Source organism: Melanaphis sacchari, unplaced genomic scaffold (assembly GCF_002803265.2).
Source record: "Melanaphis sacchari strain LSU unplaced genomic scaffold, SCAv2.0 Contig9_pilon_pilon, whole genome shotgun sequence".
Classification (NCBI taxonomy): Eukaryota; Metazoa; Arthropoda; class Insecta; order Hemiptera; family Aphididae; genus Melanaphis; species Melanaphis sacchari.
This window is the reverse complement of record NW_020271711.1, coordinates 333,857-354,698: the sequence shown is the minus strand read 5'-3', so window position 1 is coordinate 354,698 and position 20,842 is coordinate 333,857. Positions and strand designations below refer to the sequence as shown.

The 20,842-nt window shown below is 28.1% G+C and overlaps 1 protein-coding gene across 2 annotated transcripts; it reads left to right on the top strand.

Moving 5' to 3' along the window:
* Positions 1 to 5,069: 5,069 nt before the first annotated feature.
* Positions 5,070 to 16,551, top strand: LOC112603282. 2 transcript variants are annotated; one of them, XM_025351793.1, is made up of 4 exons: positions 5,070 to 5,445; positions 9,479 to 11,563; positions 11,636 to 12,025; positions 13,841 to 16,551. In XM_025351793.1, exons 2-4 carry the CDS (start codon positions 9,520 to 9,522, stop codon positions 16,306 to 16,308), a joined length of 4,902 nt encoding a protein of 1,633 aa, XP_025207578.1. In that variant the 5' UTR covers positions 5,070 to 5,445; positions 9,479 to 9,519; the 3' UTR covers positions 16,309 to 16,551. The 2 variants fall into 2 exon arrangements, with proteins under 2 accessions (XP_025207578.1, XP_025207577.1); XM_025351792.1 differs by having other exon boundaries at positions 11,633 to 12,025.
* The last annotated feature ends 4,291 nt before the right edge of the window (positions 16,552 to 20,842 follow it).

The following is a 20,842-nucleotide window of genomic DNA, read 5'->3' as shown; positions in this document are numbered from 1 at the left end:
ACGTCCGAGATAACGTTTCTCCAAACGTCCGACGTTTAGTAGTTACACTGTTATTTATTGCACAGTTGCGGTCACGTCTCATGGTTTGGGTATGCAGTCGTGTTGTGCACTCATTGCCCGTTGTCTCGGCTGTTATCGTTAAAATCATAATACCGCGATAGATATAAATGTTCAAACGCACAAGATAGCGCTATATAATAGATATTATCCATAACGCACCGTACGGATGGTCGCGACGAGCTTACATCGGTAAGTTTGCGTGCTTTCCCAGAAACACATTATACCTCGGACGTCGGCTAAACGTTGTAGTACCCATGTCTCGGAAAAATGACGATTGGAAGGGAACTCGGATCAGTGCCTATCGTGTTTAAAAAAAATTATAATAAATTAAAGATTTTGTAAAAAGACGATCTTTATTTATGAAACTAAAATAGTTATATAAACAATTAAAAATATACAAATTCATATTTTTTCTATTAATAACTAACAATATGAATACTCTTAGAAAAAAAAGGTTTGATTTTGTTTACTGTAACAAATTGCAGTTAATTGAAAAATGAATTATAAAATTAAAAATAATAAAAATGATTTTTAAATGTCACAGCATAATCGCGGTTCAAATAAATTCAAATCATAGATACATACAGCCGATTTTGGTTTGGTTCAAATATTGATTACATAAATAAAACTTATTAGACACTAACTCAAATGCTAGTGTTGTTGGGTTTGTGTTATTTATAAGATTTACGTTAATTTTAAGGTATTGATAATTAATCCTGCAGGAGTATTTCAAAAGGTTCTTACATCAAATTTTTCAACAAAAAATTTTATCTGTGGGATTTTTTATAAAAATTGTTTTTAGTATATATAATCTGAGCTCGAATAATCACATCCTAATAATTGATAAATTAACATAGTAAGCAAGACTATTTCCAAATTTGCCTCACAAGAACGAAAAAAACTGTAATTGTTTTAAAAAAAATGTATTAGTTTTAAACAATCTTTTAATAAGGTAAACTTAAATTAAAAAAAAAATAACAATTAAAAATGTTGTTCCTATATATGTAGTGAATTGCAAATTTCTTAAATTATATTATAATAAATGATGGCGGAAGATGAAACATAATTTTTATGTTTTTACAGCTAATGAGCTAAGGACAAGATATTTATATTTTATACTATAATGCTAGTAATAATAAATGATATTATAAAGTATGGTAACAAATTACAAAATATAAAAATACAGATTATATTAATTTTGTAGGAAATACGTGATTAGAGTTATGGAAGGATTATTAAACAATGATATCTTTTAATAAATTAGCCATCCTCCAGATCAAACAATTTCCTGTTTTCCCTGACTTTAAATGCGATCATGCATTCATGCCAGTACAAATAATATAGTATAGACAGTATAGTAATAGTATACCTATATTTAATTAATAAGTTGAACCTATACTAAACATTAATTTTTGTAATAATTAAATAACATTATATAACATATTAAAATCGAAATATAGAAAATTATTTATTGTTAGAATAGGCCACTAAAAATCGTAACATCTACTATTATATTTAAACATTTAGATTTAATAATATTTTGTTATGAATAATTTTAATAATAAATTAATGAACATAAAATATATTTCAAGAGACAAAAATTACTTTCTATTTATTTATTCAAGTGGCAATTTATCTAAAAAAATATTTTTATTTTATGTTTATATATACAATATACCCAATTTAAAATATTTATTACAGAATTTTGTTTTAAGGCGATTCAGTCACGGCTGCATTTTTTACCAATACAGATCTTATCATATGTCCATTGTACCGATTAACCTAGCTATCGGATAAAATTTCATATAACATTATTGAATTCGCTATGAAGTTAACTTGAAAATGACTTAATCACTATTTTAAATTTAATCCTAAGACTTTAAAATTTTCTATACTAATATTATGATAATAATATTGAAGTAAAAAATTTAATTTTATTATAAAATGTAAGAAAGTAATTTTTTAATATATTTCATAGCAAATATGAATATATGTTTTCAGAAATTGTATCTAATAAATAGATTAGTTAATATAATAATTGGAAAAATATTAATGCTTTAGATAAAAAATAAATAATATTCATGCTGTCTTTATGGACATGTGGGTGGATGCATGTGCCAGAGCACTCATTATTTTTCACTACATTTCTACAGTCGTCGGTCGACGGTCACACACACTAATGATCACTTACTACGCGCACATTTATACAATACGTACTCGCCTATAATAAACTCCTTAAAAACCTTCGGTATAGAATTTTTATTTAATGAAAAAAAAACCTATATAATATGCAATGTTGACATTTAAAAATCAATTTTTCTTGATCTTTGATCTCTGATAATTTATTATGATGTTTAATTATCTTACATTATCAGTATTATTATTATACCATATTTGACATATAATTTAATGTAGCATATAAAATAAATTAGAAAATTTACGAACTAACTACAAATAATCATGAAGTTAAAATTATTCACATCATATAAATTGCATACTACGGTAAAAATTCTTATACATTATGATTTTTCGGTTTATGTTATGAATTAAAACGAATGTTGAAACTATAAGTACTAACAAGTAGAAGTATAAAAACTGCTGTACCAAAATTATTAATTATTTTATCTATAAATATTAATTTGATGTAGCTGCTTTTGTAGATCGTATTTTTAACGAAATTATTTTTTTTTTTTTTTATTGATCTTTATAATAACTCGGCTACAAAGGTCATTAGTTGCAAATATTTATATAATAGAGTACAATTAGTTAAAATATTTATAATAGTTTACATTTTGATTATAATATAGCCTCATAATTTATCAGTTTTACTCTTGATTATTATTAAAAATTGTATATACTTTTTGTACAATTGTTTATTTATTATTTTATAATATTTAAAAATGTTAACTTCTACTTTATTTTAAAAGGTCAAATAGTCATATTAGTAGTTGTCATTTAAGACTGATTAAATATTTATTCTTTATAAATTATAGTTATATTTATTTTATTATACCATTATTTTAATTTTGTACTAATGATATTGAATTTTGAGCGGCTAATCCTCCCCACCTCTCCCAATAACCCCTTATTTGTTCCCTAGTCAGTAGTCACTGCCTCCACTAGTCTCTACCACGAAGAATAAAGACCTGCGCACACCTGCGCACGCCCATGATTCTACACATTATAAAAATATGAACGGTAAAAAATGCGTGTCCGTGAGGTTATTTAGAATTTACATCTCTCGCCAGTTGACCGACATAGGTCATATTATATATATATAATATTACTACCATATAGGTAGTATAATAATATATTAGTAAAAAAAAGTCAATAGTAGCTATGTATATCGTCAAATAAGATTTTAAATTTTTATAAAATCACAATCACTATTGTTAGTTTTCTTTCACCCAATAATATGACTTTGTTAATATTTTACGGTGGACAACTTACCTGACTATTGACTAATATCTTAATAATATATACCTAATATTATACGTGTAGGTAGCAAGTTTATTCAGTACAATCATTAATAACATATACCATATAATATGCTCACTTATATACAAAAATCAGTGGCTGTATGTACCTATGTGTGTGCGTGTGTGAGTGTATTTGTAAGTTTTTAATTAAGTACTTAAAGTCTACACTGTATAGTTAATTACATAAATTATAATATAACGTTGTATAAAAATATATTATATTATATTAGGGTAACCATGTATATTTGTACTAAAAGACCTCATTCGATGACATACGACATATTTTTATGTGTACACATGATTTCTATGTATTTTCTATGTACTATAGATGTGAGCGGTGTGTGTACATAATCTCAGGAAAAGCAATCTTTTTCTCCTCCGCTCCTGTCATCGGCAACTATGCGGCGGCGGTGGCGGAGGCGGTAGCGACGGACGCCCGTCGCCGCGACCATGGTGGCGGGGCTCTCCCCTCCAATCCACTGTTCCGCCGCCGACGCCACCAACGAGCGACGACGACGACGAAATCGAAATTCACTCTCCTGCTGCAAGCTAGACTCCTCTTCCTAATAGCTCTCCCCGGCGGCGGCCGAATCCATCGCCACCCGTCGCTGCCGCGAAGACCCGTCGTCGTTCTCACTTCTTACCGTAGTCCACTGAACGCAGCAGCTAGACAGCCGCCGCCGCCGCCACCGCCACCACTCGCCTGCCCACAGTTTCCAGCCATCAACACCACCCACCGCCACCACCGCCACCGCGTACCGCGGATCGGTCCGTGGCGGCTCGGCGGCGGTCGGCGCTCCCAGATCCGCGCGCACTCAAAAACATCTAGCTCGACTAAGTACAGAGCTAGTGTACTACTGCTACAACAAAGTATTAGAGGCGGCGGCCACTAGCTACTACCGCCACGAACCGCGGCTGCGTATAAATGTACAATATTACGTATATATTATTATACTATATATAGAGTATAATATTTTACTGTTATACATTCATTTGGCTGGCGATTCTCCTACCCTCCAATCGTAGTCGTTCCTATGTTGGCAGCGACGCGCACCCCCGCTACAGCTATCACGCTACATAGCCGAGTAAAGTCAACCTCCACAACCGCCATGAAACAATAATAATATCTACAAAACATTAACTATTATTATTATTATTATTATTATTATTATTATTATTATCATTATTTATCTATTAATATGTCCGCGACCTCCTCCCCGCCGCCGCCGCCGTACACAATCTATTCGTTAGTCAAACTTGTTGTAGTATTGGTATAGATTATAATGTGTATTTTATAACACAGACGCATACTCATAATATTATACACTCACACACGCACACGCACGCACAAGCACAACTCTCCCAGACGCGCATGCACGCACACTAGAACACTCGCGCGCGCACACACACACACGCAAACGCACACACACGAGCGCACTGTAGCGCGCGCGCATATAATTATTTTATTAAAATATATTATTTACCCGATAGGGAACCAACAATATTAATGTATACAATAAATTTCATTCCGATAACAGAAAAAAAAAAATAATACATCACTAGTTTAAAATTATACTTCCACTCGCGTTAATTATTATAATACGACAATTTACGCGTAAATCGACGATGGTGACTAATTAAATTGATGTTATTATTCAGTCGTGTGTGTGTATCGCGTCGTATTGTACATACATATATTTTTTTTTATTATTGTTATTATTCAACGTTATTTTGATAAATTAATTTTCATTTCTCGGCAATTATTGAACAATAAGCAGCTCAGTGATCCGGTTTCAGATACAAAAGTTTTTCGACTTGGCTTGTACGAGCTTATTATTACGAATACTCAACGCCGACAGGATGGACGACGTTTGACACGAAAACAATCTTTCACAATATACATCAGGTATAGTTATAATACTAATATATTATTTTATTTTTATATTCATTGACATCATGACCGATTATTCATGTTTTATTAACATAATATTGTGTAAAAAAAATAATACTCGTACTTCAAAAATATTTGTTTTGTGTATATGTGTATGTATGTGTGTGTGTGTGTGTGTGTTGTGTGTGTGCGTGTGTGGGTTTGTTTGTGTGTTTTTAATTTTTTAATTTTTTATATTTAATCTTAATTGTACTATTACACATCCATAGTTGTATTCTAAAAAGAAAAAAATTACAATACCTACATATTTGAATAAAAATAATATTTTGTTTATCTCAAATTTGATGTTTGAATACATTTGAGCTGTCATATTTTTCAAATGAAAAATGTTTGTTCTTAATTGCAATTTGTTAAATTTAATACATCGTGAATTTCATTAGTTCTTTAAAACAATATTTATGAATACAATTTTTTCTAACTTAGATGATAATATTGTTAATATGTTTAAGATGTACCTGGCGCTTTCTTATAATTACCACAGTTGTATACATATTTTGATTGATAATTGGATACACGAATTGTTAACATTTTAGCTATAATTCAAGACAGAATAAAAAATACTTATATAACAGTATTATAGTTAACAAACATTTTATAAGTATTTTTCTACGTTCTCTATTTATACAAGGTCTCCAGATTTATAGATTAGGTATCATAAGTATAATTTCCTCATCTTTAATTCAACTTTTAAGTATTTTAACTGCATACTACATAATAAAAATAATGTTTCTAGGGTTCTCATTTGTCCCGATTTTATTGAGACAGTACCACTTTTCAGTACATGGTACTAGTATCTTTTAAAGCTTGATCAGGTCATAAAAAACAGTGGCTTTTAAAATATTTTCTGTGTATTGATTTGTGTACTGTTTAAATATATAGCTAAATTAAAACTTGCTTATTGTGTTGACAAAAAAATCCAACTTGAATAGAATTTAAACTATCTAAAATATTGCACTCCGGAAAATATCCAATGTTAATTCATTTATTTCTAACCTTACTTTTTGTAGTTATCTTACTATGAAAACTAATGTATAAGATCCATGTATCTTTTTTATTGTGTTGATTTTAAAATTATTCTAATCTAATAAAACTACTTTCCATTTTGACAATGTTAGAATATTCTCTACAAATAAATATTATAAAAGAAGTGGTGTCATGAGCGTTTATTAAACTAATAATATTAAAGTTAACGAAAAAAAAAAAGAAGGAAAATAATTAACTTATAAACTTATATTGGATTACTTTGTAGAATTGTTTATTTCTAATAATTGTTAATGAAAACTTTTATTTTATAATTATTATAAATTATAATTAACATTTATATTTACTATACAAACCAAATTTATTTAAACCTAATATAGTGGAATGGGAGAAATGTTCACACCTCGATTCACATAGATTAATAAAGAAAAACTATAAATGCGTCAGCCCTCAAAAAAAAAAAAAAATGATCATAGTTGCGTCTGTTCACTTCAATTATAATATAACTAATTATTTTAATTATTATACATAATATATTTTTATAAGAATTTCATGCAAAAGAAATGCAATTATTGTCATGTTTTTAATATTACTATCTAGTACTGTGAAACTTTCCTTTCCTAATAGAACCTTTAAATAGTAGATTTTTTTTTTTTTTGAGAACTAACTATAAACTTTCTATAAAGTGAACTTTTTGAATAGTAAACAAAAATTTAACAACCAAATCAAGATTATCCAGTGATTGGAGGTTTCACTTATTATTAATTAATTTAATAAAGATTAAAATTTATTTAAACTACTTATTATTTATTTATTTATATTTTTTTTTTTGTTAAATTAATATTATTTTGAAAATGATTTATAAAAAGAAAAACAAAATTTACAGTTAAGTAATCCAAAAATTTTAAATTTCAGATCTTTATATAGTATTTTTCAATTTTTCGGGAGAACAAAAATTAATTTTTATTTAAATTAATGATTTAATATTTAATTATTTTTAGGTAGCCTTAGGTTCAAACACAGGTTTTTGTTAATAAGATACTTTGAGATAATGTAAATAATTATTAGTCAAAATTAACAAGGCAAGTACCTACCCATATATTTTTTTTTAAATAATTATTTATTTTTTTATATAATTTACTTTTCAAACTACATCATTGTATGTTTTGTAGTTGCTGGAAAGGAAAATGTTTAAGAGTCACCATTTTCAACATTACTAAGTGTTTTTTTTGTGACGTTAAATTTAGTCTAATTTATATTATAAATGTTTATTCTGTTTTTAATATATTATTTTAGTATTTTAGTTATCATTAAAATAATTCTATTCTCAAAAATTGTATTTACATAACTTAAAACTAAGTATCTTAACTTAAATTATTTCTTCAGTGTTATTTTTTAATTCTCTAATACAATTGTTTATTGTCCAAAACAAAATAAATTAACTTTTCACTTTTATTAGGTATTGAAATACATAGGTATTTCAATAAGTTTTTAATAGGTAAATAATTAATAATGTATGTTTTTAAATATTACTCATTGAGTCCAATGAATCCATATCAAAGTTTAATATTATATGTTGAATAATTATTAATTAAACACTTAATTAATTTATTAATACAATAAATGCAGTTAAAAACTCAAAATTAAATTCATATAGAATGCAGGTGTACAATGTACGTAATATACAGATAAGTTTAATTTGTAATATTAATATTTGTTTTTATTTAATAAATGTCCAATACATTTTAATCAATTTATTAAAAGTTAAAACTTAGTCATTTTTCTATTAATTATGTTTAAAATTACTTTATATCAAACTAATTACTATCTGTTTATTATTAAACTATTAGTTTATTTTTTATTTATATAGCAAGATAATCAGTATTATCGACAATTAGTCAGTTTTTGTTTAGCACTTTTTGAGTTCAAGTTATAAACATTTACTTATTAGTATCTGTCTAAAATTTTAAAAGAAATCTAATAATATTGGATTCAAAAAATATAATATAACAATGTTCTTATTTTATTTTTAAGTAATTCTCTGTTCTATATGTAATATATTATAACTTTATGTATTACATTTATTACATCATTGTACTAAACACTAACTAAATCATAATGCAGTATTTTCAAAATTTCAAATTAAAAAAAAAAAATAATTTATTTAAATATATAGGTACATATATTCCAATAAAAATATATTAAACAAATTACATTCCCTAATCTATGTCAATAATTAATAATAATTTTTAACAAGTTGTTCTTTTATTAAGCAATGGATATACTGTGTTAAAATTAAAATACCTTATCGATGTAATTTTATACACAATTAATATTCTATTTAATATACTCATGTTTTACATATTTTTACCTGTATATTGTGTATAAAAAATAAGCTGGGTATCATGTACAGTTTACATCTTGTATATAAATAACATTAGTTTAATCTTTTTTTTATTTTTTTTATATAAAATGGATGAATCAACATACATTATTTTCATAGTATTATTTCATATTAAATTTTATTAATATTTGAATGTATACTTTTTTTTTATATATATGCTAATATAATAATATACTTCTTCAAATATTAGTATATAGATAATAAAAAATATAATTTTACCTCTTGTTTTGGAATATATTTGTTTAGTCCAAATGGGGTCTATGAGATAAAAATAAAAATGTAATAAAATGTTTTAACAATCATCATTGATGGTATCTATCTTTGATTTTGCTTTTATGCTTATAAATAGATAAAAAAAATAAAGAATACAGAACTAACTAAAAATATAAAAATTTATTATAATGTAATATACATTTTGTTTTCCAATTTAAGTATGGTTATAAAAAATATGACAAACAATATTTATTTTTTTTCCGTTACCTTTTTAAACACAATGTTTCTTATATAGTTAATATTGTTAATTGTTTGTACAAATATTTTTGTCTTATATACTATATGAAACTTCCTAGAGTAAACAATGATTATTGTTTGTTTAATGTATAGCTAAAAACGGAGACAGTGAATCTATTGCAAACGAAGACTCAATGAGCGACGTGAATGATGAAGTCAAAGCTGTTGGTGACAAAAGTATTAAAGAGCACCAGGCGTCACCAAAAGTTGCTGAAGCTGACATTCCAATGACATTTGTAGAGACTGAGCCCGATTCATTAGAACATCATAAAAAAAATAACGATAATGAAGAAAAGGAAAGTGATCCATCGAAAGAGGACAAAATGTTAACCACTGTGCGTCTGATAGGTGAACCACTTGCTACGCATGGGCCTTACACATTTTATAGTGCGTTAGCCTACCGTAAACACGACAACATAACAAAAAAGAAGAGACGGCGATGGAAAAAGTCTGTGAAAGGGGTGGACAATAAAAGTGATGACGCTGTCGATTCTTATGATTCTTCGTCGTCATGTTGTTGTGCCCATAATGATGCAAGCAACAATTTGTGTTTCTGTGATGATGGATCGTCCTCGTCATCATCTCATTCTGAATGGTCTGTTGTGCGCATGAATCATTTCTATCCAGTTCGTCCATGGTATAGCAAGAGAAATAGCAGTAATAATGACCGGCAGCAGCTGCGGCAGCGAAGACGTCAACAAAAAAATTCTCCAAAAATGTCTAAAACAACTACTGCGGCAGCAGAGAGGCGACAACATCACTATCAGCAATCTGTTTGTATTGGTGAATTAGAGTTATTATGGCGTGACGACAGCGTGGTGACATCAACAACAGCTCCATCATCTTCATCTCAGCTCAAGAAACGTAATAACAACAGAATTGTGCCACCAGAGACTTCAAATGGCGGCAGTGATAGAACAGATACTACAATAAGCAGTAGTAACATCCATAGTGGTACTGTGGCCAGTTCAGATGATGATGATGTTGTTAGTGGTGGATTTGATGATGATTCAGCAACATTATTGCCGCGTCGTCGTACTTTGCCTAGACGCACTCGTCAGCCGTCAGCTAAAAAGCTTGAGGCTGCAGAATCTTATGCCGCAGTGGCAGCTGCAGCATCGTCTGATAACCAACTCTTGTCACAGTCACCATACAACCGTAATCGATTATCTACAGCTGTGCCATCAGATCCTACCTCTGTGAGTGTTCCACTATTGTCACCCAACGCTCAGTATAATCATGGAAACATACTGTGTAGCATTCGGTTATATGTGATGCCTGATCAGACGGCTGCTGGTCGACTTGGTGGTGTACATGGTGAGGATGAAGTGTTAGAGATCAACACTTGGAGTGCCAACGGTGGTGCAGATAGATGGCCGAGTAACATTTTTATGAATGGCAACAGTGGTGTAGGATCTATCTATAATGGCGGTGGTAGCGTTGATGATTATGGTTATGGTAGTGGAAGTCATTCGTCAGGAACACTGCCATCTGGCTGTTCAGGATTAGTATTGCGGGCCGAAGATTTTGTTGAATGGGTTCGTGGTGGACTGATGAACGATGATGATGAAAATGAAGATACTGAGTCTGACAATGAGTCATCAGAATCAGAATGTAATGAAAACAGCTCTAATGATCAAAAATCTAACAACATAGAAACTTTAAAACCTAAGGATGAACAAATATCAGAACTAACATCATTAGTAACGGACATAAAGGGTGATGTAATAAAACAATGCCAGAAAGAAAATTTAAAAACTTGCAATGATGATATAAACAGTAAAGTGAAATTAGAATCGAACCTGACCAAAGATGTAGTAATAAAAGAAGAATTACTATCTGTAAATCCAGTAGAAGTAAAAAAGGAACAAGAAGATCCAACTGCAGCTGTTGAATCAGTAGATAATGGTAGTAAAACAATAAAGCAAAACCTTGACAGTAGTGACAATAATAAATATCACTTAAAATATACTGTTGACGAAGCTGTAGACGCAGAACATGTTCCCTTGGCTGCAGCTAGAATTCACAATAAGCACTGTGAGCCTTACCATCATCAGCACTGCCATCGTAAACGCAATCATTTAAAGCATGGGTCATTGGTTAATGGTGATAGCACAAGTACTGTTACTAAGAAAAATGATCATCTCCATAATAATGTATCAGAGGGAGTAAATAAAGGTACTATACAAACTATAACTAATTTAATGTCGTTTTTTGTGGTTTTCACTATTCTTTTTTTTTTTACAGCAGAAAAAAAACAGGACAATGATCAAAAATGCTGCTGCTATTGTTGTAAACGTCGTAAAAGTTACCAACGTAATGACAAAATAATGAAAAGCAATGTCATTGGGGGTAATAGTATAAAACAACGATTAGTGGTAATGAGCTACTCTAGATACTGCCGATATAGAGCACAATTGCAACGTAAGCGTGAAGAGCAAATGAACGAAGAAAGTTCTGCTATTGTCATAGATAATGATAAAGAAAAGTTGAAGACACCTACATACAGTGGAGTAGATTCTATGATCCGAGTTTTATTTTGTCGAGACACGTATGATTATCCAGCTGAACTTTTGTTAGAACCTTTTAATGCACAACATAACCATCAGCAAAATACTGCAGTGTTGGTCAACCACATGGGTATGTGTATATTTATTCTAATATTAGTAATCAAGTAATACAGAATATTAAAATAATGTATGATATCATAAATCTTAAACAAGGACAAGGTTTAAAAAAATTTAAAAAGTTCCCAATATTTCTGTTTTTATGTCAACAATTAAAAGCAAATGACTGTGTAAGTATGATGGATTTAAATTTTATCTGATATTAATTTAAAGGATTTAATAATTCAAATTGAAAAATGTAAAAAAATGTGTAGAATGATTGGATTTTAGGTTTATGATTTTTTTTATTATTCTGATTAGAACCTATTTATTTAAAACGATTATTTTTTTTGTGTCTTATTCCACATTTTTATTGTCTTATTTTATCTTTAAACTCATTTTTCTTGTATTTATTCGTTTTAGTTAAACAATAATAGTTAATGAAATATAATATTATATATCATATACCTATATTGATAAAAAAATTACCTAGATGTGAGTAATATAGTTTTGAGCTTAATTTTTATACATATTATAGATGATAATTGAATAAAATATTATTGAAAAAATTCATACATAATTTTGGCTCCTGATAAAACTTTACAAGAATGATATGAAAAATATGATATACACTGTTATATTACTTATAATTTTATAACAATACATTAGTTTTAATTTAATTCAACAAACAGTATTTTTTTTGTTTTTACTGGGATATCATTTTTATATCTAATTGAATCAAAGTCAATTTTTAATTCAATTAATTAAGTTTATATTAATTTAAAAATAGCAGATAATTTCTAGTTTACATTATATACTATGTGCGGTGTAGATTTGATATTTCCATGGAAAATCAATAAAGTTAAGTGTAAAACAAAAACCTCAAATTTATTTTTCAAAAACAAATAAATGTATCAAATTTTTATTTTCAAATTTTTAAAAAGGTCATTTTTGGCCATGTTTTAAAAAAATGATAAAACATTAATCAGATTACATAGATATTAAGTACTTAGCATATATGATTTAATATAAGGTGCTTATATCATTGATTTTTCTAATTTTATTTTAAAATTTTTGTCATATCAATGAATAAAAAAAGGTCAGATTGAAATCAATGAAGGCAAAAAATATTGATCATACAATCACACCATTAACATTCTCTGAAGTGTAGTTGTATCTTCAAAATAATCATATTTTATTGGTAGCAAATTATGCTTTCATAAAATCTTACAACAAATAAAGTAAAAACACATAAACCAAATTTGTTCAACTTTTTCATGTTGGTAATGAATAGAAACTTTTGAAATTTTGTGACAGAGTATTACATAGATTAAGAAAAGATCCAGTGCTTAGAAATAAATTATTTATTGAAGAATTAACTTTAAAATTAAAATCTGCGTTCTAATCAAAATTGATTATAGTATGCAATTCATGGTTTTCTAACATATCTATTAGGTATCTTTATGAAACCGAAAACTTAATTTGCTTTAACTTAAACAATTAACACTCAATTAAATTATTTTAAAAATATGATAAAAATAATGTTTATCTTGAAAATTGAAAAAATTTAATTGCATAAAAATATATTTTTGTTAAAATTTATGCTCTCAATTAGAATTTTCTTCTAACTCATTATAGTGGAGAGAACCCATATTTAAATTTATTTATTTTCCACATATGTTACTTGACTTTTAGGACACACTATTTTATTAAAATTATTCTTTCTCTTGATTTTTAATAGCTGGTTTATTAATAAATATATAGGTGCTAATATACTTAAAATTTTTTATTATTATGTGATGTTAAGTATTTATCACCATTTACCTTATGTTTGTCATTACGTTTACAGCGCCTAAACTCAAAGGCTGGCCTTCTCATCCAGCATCTTGGATGTCATTCCGGTGGAACCGAGTACGCCGTCGGTTACGTCACTTGGAACGTGGTGGTGACAGCAATGATGACCGGCGTAGGCGTCATCGACGCCGAAAGCTTAAGAAGAAATGTAGTCGACAACAAAATGAAGCCAGTGGAGCGACAGTGGGAATGAATTATTCATCGTCAACCGATGACGATGACTCAGACGAATCGGATTCAGATGATGCGTCTTCTGCGACAAACGATGCTGCCACTAATTCTACTACCGATGCTTCTACCTCAGATTCAGATAGTGTACCACCTCCATCAACAGTAGTATCTAAACCTGCCAATAAGAATAACTCTACCACAAAAGTTAACATTCATCATAACAACAAAAAAACTATATCAACAACATCTACCGGAAACATGATTGTCATTAATGGTGCTACTACTGTATCTGCAGCTATAATTAACAAGCGCCCAGCGACAGCTGTCGGGCAATCTGGTCAACAACAACCGACTAAACGTCGCCGCGTGGTTTATACCACAGAACAACTTCAGAATCAACAACCTCGAGTAATTTACCCGCAGCAGCAATCACATCCGAGACCTAAACAGCCACAACAACAGCAACAGTCAACTCACCGTTCTAAACAATTAGAACAATTACATCAGCTTAGTCAATCTCAGCGTCAACAGCACATCATCTCTGCACAACAACAACAACAACAAAGATTACAGCCGTTAAACAGACGACTGCCTCCACCTATTTCGTCGTTACAATCTTCAACAACTAGAATAATACATCATCACCTACCACCTTCTGTATCTATCATGCCAGTCATAGTCCCTTCTAATAATAGTTCTCCTCATCAACAACTACAAAGATTTAATAATCGACTACAAAACCGGCAAAAAATTCATGCTACAACTACAGTTTTACCGGTCACTTCTCAGCGAAGAAATAACATTGAACGACAACAAACACAACTTCCACCTGTCATAATAGAATACGACGATAACGATGACAACCGAGAATATGGATCTGATGATAATGGTCGATACAAAAAATCTACAGTTGCGGCAGCCATGGCGGCTTGCCAAAGACGTGTTTCACGCCAACATTTTAATGATGAACAAAGACAACAACGAGAAGATGAAGAGAGGCAGCGTCGGTGGCTAGTAGATGCTTTGCGATTGGGTGGATTGGAAGTAACAGCAGTACCTTTAAATTCAACTGCCGGTAGTGGAAATAGCGTCGGAAAAGAAGCTAGTGCTGCGGTAACTTCACAACAGCGTCGGCGGCGTGGTATTTCATTCGAATCATTGTTGTCTACTAACAATGAAGACTTCAACGGTAGCGTTCGGAATGAACCATGCCACGGCGGTACTGACGATGATTCAAATGTAGATTCAGACACAGATTCTGTAGTGATGACCGTAACGCCTGATGTTGTATGCCTATTAAACAAGTCTCAGCAACATCAACAGCAAATATCTCATCAAAGACAGACTTCGCCTGGAAGTGGTTCCACTTCAACAACCCCGGTAACAATGAGTCATCAACAGCAACGACGGCGGTCAGTTAACATGAACCACAGTTCCATTGGTGGCCAACAACATACCGCAGCAGCGGCAGCAGCAGCATTGCATGACAAAATAAATCGTGCGATTGATTCGCTGAAACTACAACAGCAGCAACAAAAACCGCATGAAGGCACACCAGTCAGTAATAACACTAATAATGTATTATTGACCGGTGGTGTTAATAATAGAAATCCTATTGGTGACAATAATAGGCAACATCAAAGACTGCGTAAAAATGGTGGCATAGTCCGGCAACAGCAGACAGCAACTCTACTGGACCTTACTGTTAAGCCATCAACGGCACCAAACACCACAAGGCAACAGAGATCAACATCAACAATTATTAACAGTAACCTTCAAAATCAACAAAACCGAAAAAGTCTAATACCATTCCATTCTACTACTACTGCAGGACCATCAACTGCTGCGACTAACTTAGAAATCACAATTGTACCTGTCACAACTTCTGTCTCTACCAATTCGTTAAGGCTTCTATCACAGCAGCAACATAAACGTAGCTCGTCAACAGCAACCCATAATAGTTCGATCAATAGTTCTGCTACTACTTCTTTTGGTCCGATGACAGTTAGGCAACAATTACAACGTCGAAATGCAACAGTAGTTTCAACAGCTTCTGCTTCAACATCCATCGTGGACATGTTATGTGGTAGCAGAAGTCGTAACCATCAACAACGTAATGGTAGTAGTATGTCTATTGCAACAACATCTACTATTACTACTACTACTACTTCTTCTTCAACTTCTATGCAGCAAAATCAGCAGCAAATGCTCATAATGGCTGCTAATGCAATGGCTGCTCAACAGCAACAGAAAGTTGATAAGCGAAAATTACAACCAAATAAAAAAGATTAAGATGATCATCCACTAATTGTTCACAGTGTCAAACAATTGTTTTGATAATGGAGACAAAGCAATTTTTTTTTTTTTTTTTATGAAGTTTAATTTATTAATGCATACATATATTATGATCATAATATATTATGTCCTATAATTTTTAAGAAAACATGCATGTTAGAGTTAAGTATAGTTTATCTGGTTTATTTTATATAAAAATTGTAAACAATGGTGTGTGTGTGTGTGTGTGTGTTTATTTTGTTACATCTATAACATTATTTTTATTTCAATTCATAAACTTAATTTATAAATATATAAAATTCATGTAATGTAAAATGTTAATGGTATTAATAATAAAAATTAAAGAAGAACAATCACTTTTATTATAATAATTATATCGGCATTAAACATTTGTTTATTTACATTAGTATGTTATAAAGTACCAGTATTGTATATACCTGCTGTACATAAATAATATGTTGGATCTTATCAATTTTATATTATATAAATATATTATGTATCTATTACATAGGATAGGTTAAGGTTTTTCATTTTATACAGTCATAGTTTTTCATACAGTTTTAAAATATTAACTGTTAATGTACAATTTATGTATTGAAAAAACAACATGAAATATTGCAACTATAAAAATTGAATTATATGATTTAAATACTATGTTAATATTTAAACATTAATAATGTAAATATAATAATTATCACAATTTATAGGACAAACACATAGCTTATCTGTATTATTTTGTATTGACATACATATTAATATAAACTTGATTCTATCATAAAAATATCTCACTAAATATGATTAGAGATGCATAAAGAATAACTGTAAAAAATGTAATGTACATGAATATTATACACAATTAATATCTAAGTGTATGATTATACAATACATTTACATTTTTCTAAAACTTAATATGCAAAATACATAAAATAATTATTAATATTAGTGATAAAATGAAAATATTTTATTATATTATAACAATTGTCTTTTTACAATTTTAAGTAAATATTAATCATTGAGGTTTTAGCTTACTAATTACCAAAAAGTATAAATAATTGGTTTTGTGAATGTTTTTAAATAAACAAAAACAATATAGGTATTAAAATTAAATTAAATTTTATAAATTAATGATAATTTACTAATAATCACGTTTTTTTAAAATTATTTTGGCATAAAATAACATATAATAAGTTATTAAGTGTCTCAAATCTTTAATTTATATACTATAATAAATTCTTTTATTGAAATTTAATGATTAAACTATTTAGAATATTATTAAAATAGATACTAATTTTTTTATTCTCTATACATAGTTCAAGTCTACATAATTATCTAACTATCACCATAAAGGTTAATATTAAATTTACTGCTTAAATTATTAAAGTAATATATTTAATTTTTTAAACAATTTAAATATAATAAATTGAATATTGTGATATATATTTTACAGATTTAAAATTCTTAACAAAGCGATACATATATTAGTTTAAAAATATGTTTTTTTTTGCCGAAAATTATTTATCAGCTATTATATTTTGGAAAAAGAATATTCTATCTTCTACTTTAATTGAAGAAATAGTGATAAAGCTTCAATCTTATACTTTAAGGGGATTTATGATAACAAATTGTATCAAATTAGTAGTTTTTTTTTAAATTTATTATATTAATCCTTTTTTAGTATGATTTATTTTATGATTTTAGGGATATAAAATATAGTGAAGCCGTTCTTAAGTAGACTTGGCTATAAATTCAAACCTGTTTTTAAAATTTTTATTACTTTAGGTACTAGATCAATCAGTATGTTAGAATGACAACACATCTACATTTCTACATTTCACATGTGTTAGACAAAGATAGAAAATCAACAGGTAAGTAATAACACTAATAACTAATAATAATGTATTTAGTTCAACGATTTTGTCCAAAATTAGTTAAATCTAATAACCTATCACTTACCTATTGAAAAATAAATTGTTATTAAAGTGAATAGCACAAATAATAAATATCTACATTATAAAAATATTCTTAAAAATATAAGATGAAAAACTATTTCCGCTTAGGATTATTTTTCGTATTGAAAATTGTAATATTGAATTCAATTAACACATCCATAACAGTATCCTACTCAATAATTTAGTATTCTAGTACACTCGGGATCTAATATCATACTAGCTAAATTACCTATCGCTGATAAAAAAAAAATAAGTTACTTATATTAATGCAACATATTAATGTTTAGTGTTTAAAAATTATAGAAAATAGAAAATGATTTGACTTCTACAGTTTTCATGATATAGATATCAAGAATTAAGCAAATATTTTACCCAACAATTTAAAATTTCTATTTATTTGGATATTAACTCTTGCTTATGACAACAATCAACTACGCAGCAGTAGATTATGTAGTAGGAGTTATATGAGCATGTAACATGCACGGCAAGAAACACGTCACTACTTACAGAAAACTAATATTTTTATTTCTAATAACCTTTTGAACTTTTTTTGATTAACTGACTGGTTAAAACATTGAACACTTACCTACATTTAAAACAAAAATCATGCAAATGGGTTTGTAGAACTTCAGATACAATTGTTCAAAGAAATCGTTTCACGTTTTTGTGATATTTATAAAGATGAAGATACGTAAGCCGTGCTAGTTCTACGGTTTTATTAATTAATATATAATTATTATCAAAATATCAAACATTTTCTTAGATGAAATAAAAAAAAAAAAACAAGTATTACAAAAGTGTTTAAAACAAAAATTGAAGTTATGACTATTTTTTAATAATACAAAATTATTATTTGTTAATTATCGATCATTTTTTAAAAGATGCTCACCCAAACCCAATAATTGAATATTTCTAAATTATACTCGACCAAGTGTTCATTTAAACACAGCAATTTATTTAAAATATCTATACATCATAGTAATATAATATGCGCGTTTCTGTGTGTTATTATTGGTTAATTATTATAAGTTGTTATTTTTTTAGTAGGTATTAACTGACGTCTAACTATTATTAAGTATTTAAATGTAAGTTTTGAACAAAATTAGTTTTTTTTTTTTTATCATTAATATAAAAAAGGTTAGTTAGGTACTTATAGGTGTACTCTAGGTGTTAAAAGTATCTTATCATGTATTAGTATAGTTATGGTAAGTATAAATTGATTTAAATATTTTTTTTTTTAATTCTAAAAACATAACATTTATAATATTGTTAATAGGTACAGTAATCTTCGTTTAAATACCTAAATTAAAGAATCTATAAAACAAATTGTACTTATATATTTTTATGTCAAAATAAACTATTATGTGGAACCTTGTATTTATTTTTCAAACTTTTAGATCAAGCAAAAAAATGTCATCAAAATTTATGGAAAAATAAACTATTTAAAATTTCAAAATGTTTTAAAAATTGTATTATTAACTTTAAAAGTTTTAAGCATATCTATACTATTATATATTTTTAAGTCATAATATAAGAAAATCAATTGTTGAGATCTGATTTTATGAAAAAATTATCATTTTTCCATAGTTTTTATTTTGTTTTTCCCAATTATTAAGAAAATATCCTCTAGTAACTTCCTTATAGTACCTAATAGTCAATAGATTTATTTTCATACCAGAAAAATATCGAAATTGAAAATTAAAAGATTTATTCTACGATAAATAATGAATACATACATACACAAAAATAATGTTGTAAAATTTATCGCTCCGCTCATAACTTAAATGTAATTACTTATTAAAATATTGTAATATTTAAGTTTGAATGGCACAAAATAATAGATTTTAATACAATATAAGTTTTATATTAATTTTATTAAAACTAATAAAAACCACTATGACTTGGGAAATATTGTCTTATTATTTATCGTTTATACGAAGGGTTTCAATATTTAACTAAATATAATATAAATTTAGTAATTAGTTGATTTTATGTAAAATTATTTTTGTGTATACTATTATGATTACGCAACAATTAATAGTATTATTGACTTTTAACTTTAAATCACTACCTACTTAAATATACTCATATACGATATACAAGGTTTCAACATGTAAATATGTAATGTCAATATTGTATAAATATTAAACCATAAACCAACGATATCATTTTCTCGTAGTCCTTTTTGTATAGACGTATAGTAAGTAATAAGTATATTTCCTATCATGATTCATAAGAGTTTTAATTAAATATATTTATTTTTGATAAACAATACTATACATACATATTCAATATTCAACACACATATAACAAATAATACATCCACAATTCACAAAAAATTGATTCATCAGAAACTATCAACAATCGTTATTTGTCCTTTATAGTTTATATACATATTTTTTTCTATTTTCTGTAGACTCCATAGCTGATAGCCTTGATTACAAATAATAATATATAGGTAATCAATACTCCTAATTATGAATTAGAACAGTTAAAAATATAAACCTTTCTATTAGGGGAAGGAGACCAGAACCTTACAATTTTAAGTTATATTCTTCTTCTTACGTTATATTATATTGTTA